General features: G+C 33.0%; 2 protein-coding genes across 6 annotated transcripts in view; one reads left to right on the forward strand and one right to left on the reverse strand.

Moving 5' to 3' along the window:
- cut (homeobox protein, cut) overlaps positions 1–8105 on the forward strand; it is a 140648-nt gene extending 132543 nt beyond the window's left edge. For all 4 annotated transcript variants that reach the window (XM_035874525.2, XM_035874527.2, XM_035874528.2 and 1 more), the window contains exon 8: positions 87–8105. In XM_035874525.2, coding sequence (XP_035730418.2) covers positions 87–1780 — 1694 coding nt within the window. In that variant the 3' untranslated portion in view covers positions 1781–8105. The remainder of the gene's footprint in view (positions 1–86) is intronic.
- A 2613-nt stretch (positions 8106–10718) lies between these two features.
- Positions 10719–12184, reverse strand: part of Ube2g1 (ubiquitin-conjugating enzyme E2G 1) — a 4351-nt gene continuing 2885 nt past the window's right edge. Inside the window, exons 3-6 of one of the 2 annotated variants that reach the window (XM_035874531.2) lie at positions 12053–12150; positions 11752–11930; positions 11489–11611; positions 10719–11362 (exon numbers count right to left, since the gene is read on the reverse strand). In XM_035874531.2, coding sequence (XP_035730424.1) covers positions 11531–11611; positions 11752–11930; positions 12053–12150 — 358 coding nt within the window. In that variant the 3' untranslated portion in view covers positions 10719–11362; positions 11489–11530. Of the gene's footprint in view, positions 11378–11488; positions 11612–11751; positions 11931–12052; positions 12151–12184 lie in introns of both variants that reach the window. The other variant, XM_035874530.2, reaches the window with a different exon arrangement.

Genomic DNA, 12184 nt, shown 5'->3' on the forward strand with positions numbered 1-12184 from the left:
TTTTCTTAAATGTCGAATAGAGCTTTCGGACTATGAAAACGTTATTATTTCAACATTACTTTAATTATCTCATTTTCATACTACAGCATGCGGAACGCCTATGAAACCGATGCCGCCGACGAAATTGGTCCAGGAACAACTGCAAAATGCTGCTAAGGCACAGGCCGCGGCACAGGCAGCGGCCCAAGCGGCAGCGGCGCAACATCAGCAAGAGAATCAAATGCAATTGGGTCCGCCACAGCAGAGTCCGCAGCATCCTCAACATCCTCAGCCACCTTTGCCGATGATGCTGACACCACCGGGTCCGCACCATCCACACGCCCAAATCAGTATGCAAGAACTTCAGAAGAAACAACAGCAACAGCAACAACAACAAATGACTCTACATTCTCCGCACCATCAGATGACACCGTCGCCATTGCGAGGCCCTCATTTGCACATTTCATCGAGCGTTTACGAGATGGCAGCGTTAACGCAAGATCTAGACACGCAAACGATCACAACCAAGATCAAAGAGGCCTTATTGGCGAACAACATTGGTCAAAAGATATTTGGAGAAGTCGTTCTTGGATTGTCACAGGGCTCGGTTAGTGAATTATTAAGCAAACCAAAACCATGGCATATGTTAAGTATAAAAGGTCGGGAACCATTTATAAGAATGCAAATGTGGTTGTCGGATGCTCACAACGTTGACAGATTGCAAGCTTTGAAGAACGAGCGAAGAGAGGCTAACAAAAGACGGCGTAGCAGTGGTCCGGGACACGACAACAGTTCGGACACTTCGAGCAACGATACCGCGGAGTTTTATCATGCTGCTTCGCCTGGTCCAGGGCCAGCTTCGGCGAAAAAACAACGAGTATTATTCTCCGAGGAACAAAAGGAAGCACTTAGGCTTGCGTTCGCCCTCGATCCATATCCTAACGTTAGTACGATCGAATTTCTCGCGGGAGAGCTCGCTTTATCCTCGAGAACGATAACGAATTGGTTTCACAATCATCGGATGAGATTGAAACAGCAAACGCCACACGGTCAACCAGAACCTCAATCGCCAAGGGAACCTGGTCAACCCTTCGATCGAGTGCAGTTCAGATTATTGCTGAATCAACGGCTGGTAGAGATTCAGAAGGAAAGGTTGGGCTTGGGCAACGTACCATTACCTTATTCGCCGTATTTCAATCCGAACTTGGCAGCCTTGGTCGGGAACGCACTGAAGGAACAATGTTCGGGTTTGGATCTATCGATGAGCGCCCTAAAGAGAGAGCCCAATCAAGAATTCGAGGACGAGGACGTCGAGGATGCTATGAGTAATCTCGGTAGCGAAGATTCCGAAGTTTCTGCTGGTAGCATAAAGAGAGAACCAGCGGAGACGCCGACTGCACCGACCACCGTCAGGTCTAACAGAAGGAAACCCGCAGCACCTCAATGGGTTAATCCAGAATGGCAAGAACCAACGAGAACGGGCGATGAGGTTATCATAAATGGCGTTTGCGTTATGCAAACGGACGACTACGGTGTTAAAAGGGAAGCGGAGGAGACCATTAGGGTCGAACCTACGCCTGTACAAGATAGATACGAGGAGGACGTTCAAAGTGATGTTTCCTCGGTATCCGGTAACAATGGACCGGACAGAGACAGTCCAATGCCCAGTCCAAAGTCCGGACAAAATAGTCCAGTTACGTCGCCTAGGTCGCCGTCGGTACAACAAACGGTACAACAGTCCACAGAGACGAGTCCCAAAGAAATCATTAAACACGAACCCGAAGAAGCTTGGGACTATTAAAAGGTTATAACCTCGCGTCGATCGAGGTAAACCTAAAACGATCTCTACGTAATGTCTCGTCGTTCGTCGTCGAAAATCGAATGTTTTTTTTCGATATATTCGCTATGACGATGATGACGACGACGACGACGACGACGACGACGACGACGACGACGACGACAACGACGACGATGACGACGACGATGACGAGGATGACTATGACTATGACGATAACGGCGAAGATGGCGATGACGTTCCACGATTGTTATATCAACGTTCTGTGGACTGCTGGTATACGAAGGATTCGTGTTTCATTTTATGACAAATAGAGACGAATTTTAAAAAGGAAAAGAAGAAGAAGAATAAAAGAAAGGAGAGAGAGAGAGAGAGAGAGAAAGAGGAAGAAGAAAACAAGAAGAAAAAAGAAAAATGCAAAAGTGCATTATAAATCGTCAGGACGTTTTCGTAATTAAGAGATAGGGGATAATTTATCGGAACGATATGTTGAACTTCTATACGCGAAATGGATGATATGAGTTCTTCTTTTAAGAAAAGAAAAAGGGAATATTGAGTGTGCTGGATAAAGGGAGCTTAATCAAAAGAACTCGATCGAACTCATTAGGTTCGCGCCGCTTAGTTGGACTCTTCGGTGAGAAATAACCGAAGTGAAAATAATATATATATATATGTGTATATGTATATATATACATACACACACATCTATATATATATTTATAGTGATGTGCGTTATCGGAAGACTGTGAAAACGCGACAGCTCGATTTAAATTCAATCGCGTGGCGGTCGTTGCGATTCTCTCGAAATTTCGTAAGAACCCCGGCCACTTTCGCTTTCGCCGATTATCGATCCTGTGTTGCTTTATTTGACAGCCTTACCTGAGAGAATCTTCGAAATCGAATTTTGAATTCATCGAAGAATGGATGGTGCACGAAGGATCGCAAGTTTAAGAAAAAGAAAAGAAAATGATAAAAGGAGAGAAAAGAAAAATATTCGAGAACGGACGAGGCCGGGATTCGCCTCAGTGCAATCTCCCAGTAAAACGGTTGTTAGATCGGATTATTATTAATTTTTAAAACTAAATTATGCAAAGCGACGAGAGAGAGAGAGAGAGAGAGAAAGAGAGAGAAAGAGAGTGTGCGCGCGAGAGAGAAAGAGAGAAAGAATGAGAAAGAGAGAGAGAGAGAGAGAGAGAGAGATGATGAGAATGATGATGATGATGATGAGAGCGATCAACGATTATTGCATAATTGTGATTCATGTTATTGTTTATACTCCTCTCCCTCTACCCCGATCTAGAAATTAAGAAACTGTTAATGTTATTACGTCTTTGTCTCTCCTAATTACGCGTACCTTTTTACTTCTTTGTTTCATCAAGAATTACTACGTTGTTTCTCTTCATCTTCTTCTTCTTCTTCTTCTTCTTCTTCTTCTTCTTCTTCTTTTTCCTCCATCTTCTCCTCCTTCCACTTCTTCCTCTTCCTCTTCTCCATTTTTCCTTTTCATTCACTTTTCATTCATTTTATCCTTCTTACTTTCTTCAATTTTCCCCAACTCTATTTCTTCTTAGTACTTCGCTTTCTCGTCTATTTATAAAATTACAGTGACAAGAGAACACTTAAGACCAATGTTATTATTAATTATTATTACTACTATTATTATTACTATTATATCACTGCTATATTATTATTATTATTAATATTATTATTATTATTATTATTATTATTATTATTATTATTATTATTATTATTATTATTATTATTATGAGTTATCACGTTATTTAGATAATGAATTATTTTCGATTATTATATCTTAAGTATCGATCATAGGAATCGGCTATTCGTCGTATTTGTCCGTGAACCATCGCGAGAGGATTTTAGGATACCAAAAAAAAAAAAAAAAAAAGAAAAAAGAAAAAAGAAAAAAAAAAAGAAGAAAAGAAAAAAGTACGAGGATCGCGTAAGCTTATTCCTATCGGGAAATAATTATATTGCATTATAATAGCTTCCTTTCTTTCTTTCATTCTTTCTTTTTTTCTTTTTCCTTTTTTTTTTCTTTCTTTCTTTTTTTTTTTTTTTTCTTTTTTTTTTCTCTCATTTCTATGAAATCGTTGGCTGCGCAAGACGATCGTAAAGGGAGAGACGAATATTTTCATTCGTCACTATTGTATTACTAGGCTTACGTTATTGCTATTTTATTGCTACTATTTTATATAACAATTATTATTATTATTATTATTATTATTATTATTATTATTATTATTATTATTATTATTATATTTTTATTATTATTATTATTATTATTATTATTATTATTATTATTATTATTATTATTCTATTACTATTTTATTTGATCGAGTTATTATTGCGATAACAATATGGCTTGTGAAGCCAATGTGATAGAGCTTATATGCGTTTCGAGAAGAAAAAAAAAAAAAAGAAAAATAGAAAGCGTGCGAGTGAGATGGACGAGTTGCATATTGTAAATCTCGTCGAGCGTACGGAATGAAAGGGTAAAAGATTGAGTGAAAGAGAGAGAGAGAGAGAGAGAGAGAGAGAGAGAGAGAGTGTGTGTGTGTGAGAGAGAAAGAGAGAATGAGAGAGAGAGAGAGAAAGAGAGAATGAGAAAGAGAAAAAAGAAGAAAGAATGAAAGAAAGAGCGAATGATAATGCACGATAGATAAAATGCGTAAGCGTTAGAAAAAAAAAGAGAGAGAGAGAGAGAGAGAGAGAGAGAAAGAGAGAATAGAACGAATAGCGTGATTTCTTAAAGCTCGCATATTATAATGTAAATAATTGTACAAAGAGACTCGAGATACGAACAAAAATTGAAAAACGCATATACATCTTGTATATTATACTTAATTAAACACACTTAACTTTCTCATAGTATACCAAGTATATCCAACGCAAAGAATTTAAACGATTACGCGAGTAAAAAACGTCGGTGATGAAAACAAAGGCTTAACGTCGTATTTTCTTTTCCTTTTTTTTTTTTTTTTTTCTTTCTTTTCTTTTTTTTTCCATTCGAACAAAACACAATTAATAAAGCAAGGAATTATTCAAAATTTCGAAATCTTAAAAAGCGTTTGGTGGTGTGTTTAATGATCATGAAAATTCGACGTTTGGCTTTTGATTTTAGAAAAAAAAAAAAAGAAAAAAGAACAAAAAAAAGAGAGAAAAAGAGAGAGAGAGAGAGAGAGAGAGAGACAGAAAAGAACAAGACGCGCGTGTGCGAAAAAAGAGAGAGAGAGAGAAAGAAATGAAGAAAGAAGTAAAGAGAAAGAAAGAAAGAGAGAGGGAGAGAGAAAGAGGGAGAAATAGATCGATACGAGAATATCGTTGTAAAGTAATCGATTGCCTATGAGGAAAGCGAAGCAAGAAATTTGTTTTGTTGTGTCTGTAATGAACGAAAGTAAGAGAGAGAGAGAGAGAGAGAGAGTTAGTATGCTTGCGTATGAGTCCAGTGATCCAGTCTTCGTAAGAAGAGAGAAAGACAGACAAAAAGTTATCCTCGATATTAAAAATCAAACTAGTATTTACCAGATTAAATTTTAATCTTCGATTAAATTCTAGTCCGCAAATTAAAAAAAGAGAGACAGAGAGAGAGAGAGAGAGAGAGAGAGAGAATGAAAGAGAGAGTGAAAGAGAGAGTGAAAGAGAGAGTGAAAGAGAGAGAAAAAGAAAGAGAGGAGAGAGAAAGATAAAGGAGAATAAGAAAGTGTCAGATGATCGAGAATGAAAAAAAAAAAACAAAGTGAAAGAGTAATGGAGTTTGCTCTTTAAGACGAGGATAGATAGATAGTTAGATAAAGAGAAAACACGAAAGAAAGAGAAAGATATATATATATATATATATATATATATATATATATATAAATATATATATATAGAAGAGATACAGGGGAGAGATGATCGAAAAGAGAAGGAATGGGAATGCTTGGAGTGAAAGAGGAAATATGATTGTGGAAATGGGACGAAGACACACACACCGGTGATCGCTATATATAGTTTTCCTTTTTAATCACGTTTTCTTCTTCTTCTTCTTCTTTTTTCTTCTTTTGTTACTCCCTTTGTTATTAATTATTATATAATTATATTCCCATATAATTATATCTCTGTATAATAATTATTAACAAGTGTGAGAAGTTTTAATAAGTGAAACGATTAGGCGCGGTTTTTGATAAATTTTTTTTTATAAAACTCATCCAGCCGTGCTCTCTGCTGCTCGATCGTGCCTCGATCAATGAATATTAATTTGATTATTTAATATATGTATATATATACATATATATAGAAATTATAATTATATATATATATATACATATTGTGAAAACTTGCGATCTTCGTAGTTCGTCGACTAATGATCCAATGGGGAATGCAAATGATAAAGACAAAAACTTACGTATGCATTAAGCGATCTCAACTGTCCAAATACCAAAATTATAAATTATTTCGAAGCGATCATATTGTAGTCCTTTATATAATGCCTTCTTCTTTCGATATCTCGATCGTTCGATTGATCTCATTCGTAGGATATCGATCGCCGCAACTCTCTTCGAAATTTCTTCTTCTCTTTATTTTTCTTCTTCTTCTTCTTCTTCTTCTTCTTCTTTTCCTTCTTTTTCTTTTTCTTTTTTTTTCTGATTTTAAAAAAAATTTCACGAAAAAATATGATTTTCTAATGAAAAATTCCTTCTCATCTTCTTTCTTTCTTTCTTTTTTTTCTTTCTTTCTTTCTTTCTTTCTTTCTTTCTTCTCCTTTCTTTTTCTTCTTTCTCCACCTTTGACTTTTCTCATCGCCGTTCGAGCCTGATAATATACAAGAGAAATAAAAAAAAAAAAAAAAAAAAAAAAAAATAAGGAGAAGGAAGAAAGAGAGAATAAAAAGAGAGAAAAGGGGAGAGAAAAGAGAAAAAGGATAAAATAATATCTAAATTAATTAGATCCTTGTAAGATATTGTAATAGAATTTACGGATAGATAATCGATAGCTTTAAAATATTATTTAAAACCGGTAAAATAATTTTTAATCACGAGAGTGTGCGGTCGATGATTTCGAGAAAGAAAGAAAGAAATAATAAGGGATAATGAAATATAGAAAAGAGAGAGAAAGAAAGAAAGACAGAAAGAAAGAAAGAAAGAAAGAAAGAAAGGAAGGAAGAAAGCAAAAGCAAAAGCAAAACGAAACGAAGGATAGGAAAGAAAAGTTAATGAAATGAAATGAAATGAAATGTAGAGATAAGTGGGGGGGGGAAAAAAGCAAAGAGAAAGAGAAAGAGATTCAAGATAAATGTATAATAATAAAATGGCGCGTGAGCTTCGTGATGCGTTTAATATGCGGAATAATACGCGAATGGTTAAAATAATAGCGTTTTATCGAAAAAGGAGTGCGTGGAAGAGAGGAGGAGAATGAAAAATCATATCGTAAACCTAATAATGAATATTTTACAAAAAAAGGTAAACTGTAGATAGATATTCGAAGAAGTTATTCCAGAATCCCCCGATAACCCTCTCCTTAAATTTTCCCATCCGTTCTCTTAAAAAAAAAAAAGAGAGAGAGAGAGAGAGAGAGAGAAAGAAAGAAAGAAATAGAGAAATAGAGAAAAAGAGAGAGAGAGAGAGAGCGAGAGAGAGAGAGAGAGAGAAAAAAATGAAACCCATCAGCACCCTCCTCCCTCCCCGTTAAACGAAGAGGAGAGCGCGCATATGCGGGGCGTATACAAAATGTATATATATGCGCGGGCACACGATCAAAAGAACGAAGAAAAAGAGGACACGACGAAGAAGGGACACACTGTCATCCAGTAGTGAAAATAATGTATTAAAAAGAGAGACATACATTCATATACATACGCATGAACACACACAAATACACGCGAAAAACACACAAAAAATACGCGCGTATACAAACGCGTGTAGTACACGGTATAACACACGCACTACGGTGACACACTCACCACACAATAAAACATATTACCAAGTACGAAAATGTACTTCAAAATGAATACATATAACTTTAATAATACACATGAATACGTACATACACATATACGCGTGCGCGCGTGCACGCGTTAACACACACATTAAAAAAAACATGAATGAAACCGAGAACACACACCACCAGGGTTTACCTAAACAAAAACAACAACAATAACAAAAAATAATAGTCTATTGATTTGTATTTCATTTTGAACTTGTATTATAGCTTAAAAGATTATCCTGTACATTGCATAAACAACACGAGCACTATTGTTTTAAATTGTACGTTTATGATTATTATACGAAGATAAAAAAGAAAAATAAATAAGGTATACAAAATATTGAAGATATATGAGAGATTTATTCTATCGTATTATATTTATTCATTGTGAATTATTCAATTATTATTCCCTATATATGGATAATGGCGTAAATAAAATTTTGATAGTCGATGATATCGAAGGATTCATCGAATCTTTTTAAAATTTTATCGAAGTAAATTTTTCTTTTATTATTTTATAATGTAATAACAATAATATTTATCCTTCATAGATCCTATAAAAATATCACAATTATTTATGTAAGATTCCTATTGACAATTGCATTATTAATATAAGTGTCTTCTTTCTTTAAAAGTTTATAAATCAAAAAGATAATTATTAAAATTTAACACAAACTATTATTCCTTTTGAAATTGTAGCATATTAAATATATCTATCCATTTATTTCTTACAACTTGATTGGATAAATAAAACATTACATTAGTAATAATTATTTTTCCAACAATTATACAAAATGAATAAGTGATATTTGCTTATTGGGATCAATTTAATCCTAATCAGATGCGTATGTATATGAATGAATTTATACAAACATATAAGAATTGTTTTTATAGGATCTATATGATCTATATGATTTACATGATCTGGTAAAGTAGAAATCATTTGATAAAAAAATTACTATAGGTTTCAGTCGGTAAGTAAAAATCATTCAGTTGGTTAGTTACCCTCAGTCGGTATTAATAGATTCAATTGAACAGTCGATAAAGTAGGTATTCATTAAAACAAATATATATATATATAAAATACTTTACTATATGATTTAATTAATATAAATATGAATTAAATAATTAATGAAAAAATTATCAATGAAAGGATAATAATAAAGAAGAAATTTAATAAGTAACTAATTAGATAAAAAGAAAATTAATTATAATTTTCTTAAAGCATCATTTAATTTTATTTGTTATTATATTAACATATACGTATGTATACTTCAACGTTTAGTTGTATTTCATACATTTACAATGTATTAGGTATATAATTTACAAACATTACATACATAATCCATATGACTGTACCAGTCCTTGCTACAAAATCTGATAAAAAATCATTTAGCTTTTGATTTTCACTTAAAACCCATTCCTTTATTTCAATTTTCATATTGTATCTTCTCAATTAATATCATCAATATGTTAACAACAGTCTTTAATAACATGGAATTGCGAATAAAAGTCTATTCTGTATAAAAGAATTATTAAATTATTTTTCCTGTCATATAGAACAGTCGTAATTTTTTAATAACATATGTCTTGATTTACAAGCAGGATCTCATATTTAGTAATCAGTTCTGGAAATATACAGTAAAACGTATATTATAATTCATTGATTTAGTCGATCATCTCGACATTGAAATCTTCGCTACAATTTGAATTAACAGTGTTATAGATCACGGACTCTCGTGGTGATCTATTTATATTAAGATCGTACGCGTGCTCATTTAATGTAAAAGATTTGAAATATTTCTACTTACATTTTTCTTCATCGATCATATGACGCGTGTAAAATATTAAAGCTAAATTTATCGAAATGATGATTTTTTCTTTTTTTTTTTTTTTGTTTTTTTTTTGTTTTTTTTCTTCTTTTTTTGTTTTAATAATTAATACATATCATCGTTGTATTATTATTTCAACGGAAGAAAAATCCGCTGCATTTTTTATCCGTTTAAATACCATCAAATTGAATAATAAATTTCAATATGAGCTAATCGTGAATTTCGCAATAATGTGTACATATGAACACGTGTTCATAAAAAGAGAAAAAAAAAATAAAATGTTAAACGTCACTTGACGTTTATCCTAATTCAATTTATATGTGTGTATATGTATCTGTGTGTATCTTATTATCAAAGTTTAATTATATTATTTTAATACAGACATATAAAAAACTGGAATCTTGAATGGAATCAATCTACTACACCATCTTGTTATCAAATAAAATCGAATACTCGATCAAAATATAGTTTTGGGTATAACGTGATTGATAAGCACTTTATGCACTTCAATTTTAATATTTAATTGACAATACGAAATGATGTTGCAAAGTTGGACAAAAATCGTTTCGATTTTAAGTTAAACCTGTTTTTTGTCTTTTTCTTCTTTTTTTTTTTTTTTTGTTCTTTCTTTTCTTTTCTTTTCATTTCTTTTTTTTCCCCTATGGCGTAGAACCGTAACTTCAGATTTAAAAGAAGGGAAGAAGAGAAACAGCGATTTGTTTCGTCAATGTGGGTGGCACCATTAAAAAGTTCGTACAAATTGTATCCAATTCTTACGTGAAATGTTCGCTAGCTGACAATGGTAGATTATCATTCATTAATAATATTATTATTATTATTATTAATATTATTATTATTAATTATTACTAGTATTATCATCACTTCGATTAGAATTCATCGTTATTTTGGCAACGCACGATTCTGCGAAATTTGACATTCTTGCTTTCTTTTTCCTTTTTTCTTTTGTTTTTACATCTTTGCGTTTTTAATACGCTGTCTATTATTATCATTATCATTATCATTATCATTATTATTATTATTATTATTATTATTATTATTATTATTATTATTAACTGACAATATTTCATCCGCAATAGTTTACAATTAATTCGCATGTATTTCTTCTTCCATTTTGCTGACATTATACATTCAACGATTGTAGTATATCCCGTTTTTCGAACTTTACAAAAATTTATTTATATATATTTACGAAAGTAAGAAAATACGAAACGACACTACGGAATTATTATTGATCGATAAACATAAACGTATTATTTTAAATTACAAGGTTTTGTTTTCTTTCTTGTTGTGTTTTTTTTTCTTTTTTTGCTTTTTTTTGTTTTTTTTTTTTTTTTTTTTGTTTCTTCGGGCGGAGGGCGAGATGGGATTTATCGTGGGGCGGGGGGTGGGGTAGTAGGAGAAGTGGGGAAGTTAAGTTTACATTAACTATTAATATTAAGGTAATAATCGTACAGATGATTTTTTTTGCATTATGTATACGTGTAAATTAGTTTTAGCTGTTTATTATGAAAAAGGTGAGGCTGTGTGTGTGTGTTCTCTTCATGATCTTCATATATCGATGGATGGTACATCGGTGACGGTGTGGCTTTAATTGATTCAATAGAGACGTGCGAATTTGTCTTAGTTTTTTCACACGCTCCTTTCCCCTCTCTCAGCGTAAGGATGGGTCAGGCTTAATCCGTTTTTAGTGGCACTGTTATCCGTTAGCTTTATGTCGAGCATCGGTTTCTTTCTTCCAGTGCTTACGGCTTCCCTGAATTAAAATTGCCTGGATAAGAAGGAACATTAATAAAAAGGAATTTTTATCTTTTTTTACTTGCCGACCAATTATTATAATATGATTAATATATGATTAAAATTATGATTGATATCTACTTACCAGAATTAAATAAGTCTTTCCAGTTGAATATTTATTCATCCCCTACAAACACTCCTCTTGGCTTTTTCTGACGCACCTTGCCACCTTTCTTTTGAATTCTGAATAACTCTCCCGCCATTCTTTCTGTATTAATAATACAATGTAAAATTATCAAAGTAAAATCTAATGTAACAAATATAAATCGACATTGTTCTTGTTCTTGTTGTTGCTGTTGTTATTGCTGTTATTATTATTATTATTAGAACTATATCTATTACACTTACGGCAGCATCCACGTTAGCTGGACTTTCGTCATTTGGATCTGCGAGCATACTAATAACGCTTATGAGAATAGTCTCGACTGTGTGAACTGGCAACCACCGTTCCGACGCTTTCTCATAGCCCCATTTATCGTCTCCAGGCTCATGTAAAATCGATATACATACATCACCATTTTTCTCGACTGATAATAAGAAAAAAAATTATACAATGATTAATCTCAACGTGATATATAGATTCTGTGGAAAAAGAAGGAAAGAAAAAAAAGATAATAGATCTTAAAAAATCGTTCCGCAAAATACTTACTGTTTGGATGCCAAATTTCAGTTATAAATTTCATTCTTGGTGGCCTAAGTGGATATTCTTTTGGAAATTGTAAATGTGCTTTGAAAAATCCACCTTCGCTGTAAATATAAAAAAGAAAAAAGAAAAGAAAAA

The sequence above is a fragment of the Vespa mandarinia genome, chromosome 18 (genome assembly GCF_050613455.1).
Source record: "Vespa mandarinia isolate Hongniang chromosome 18, ASM5061345v1, whole genome shotgun sequence".
Classification (NCBI taxonomy): Eukaryota; Metazoa; Arthropoda; class Insecta; order Hymenoptera; family Vespidae; genus Vespa; species Vespa mandarinia.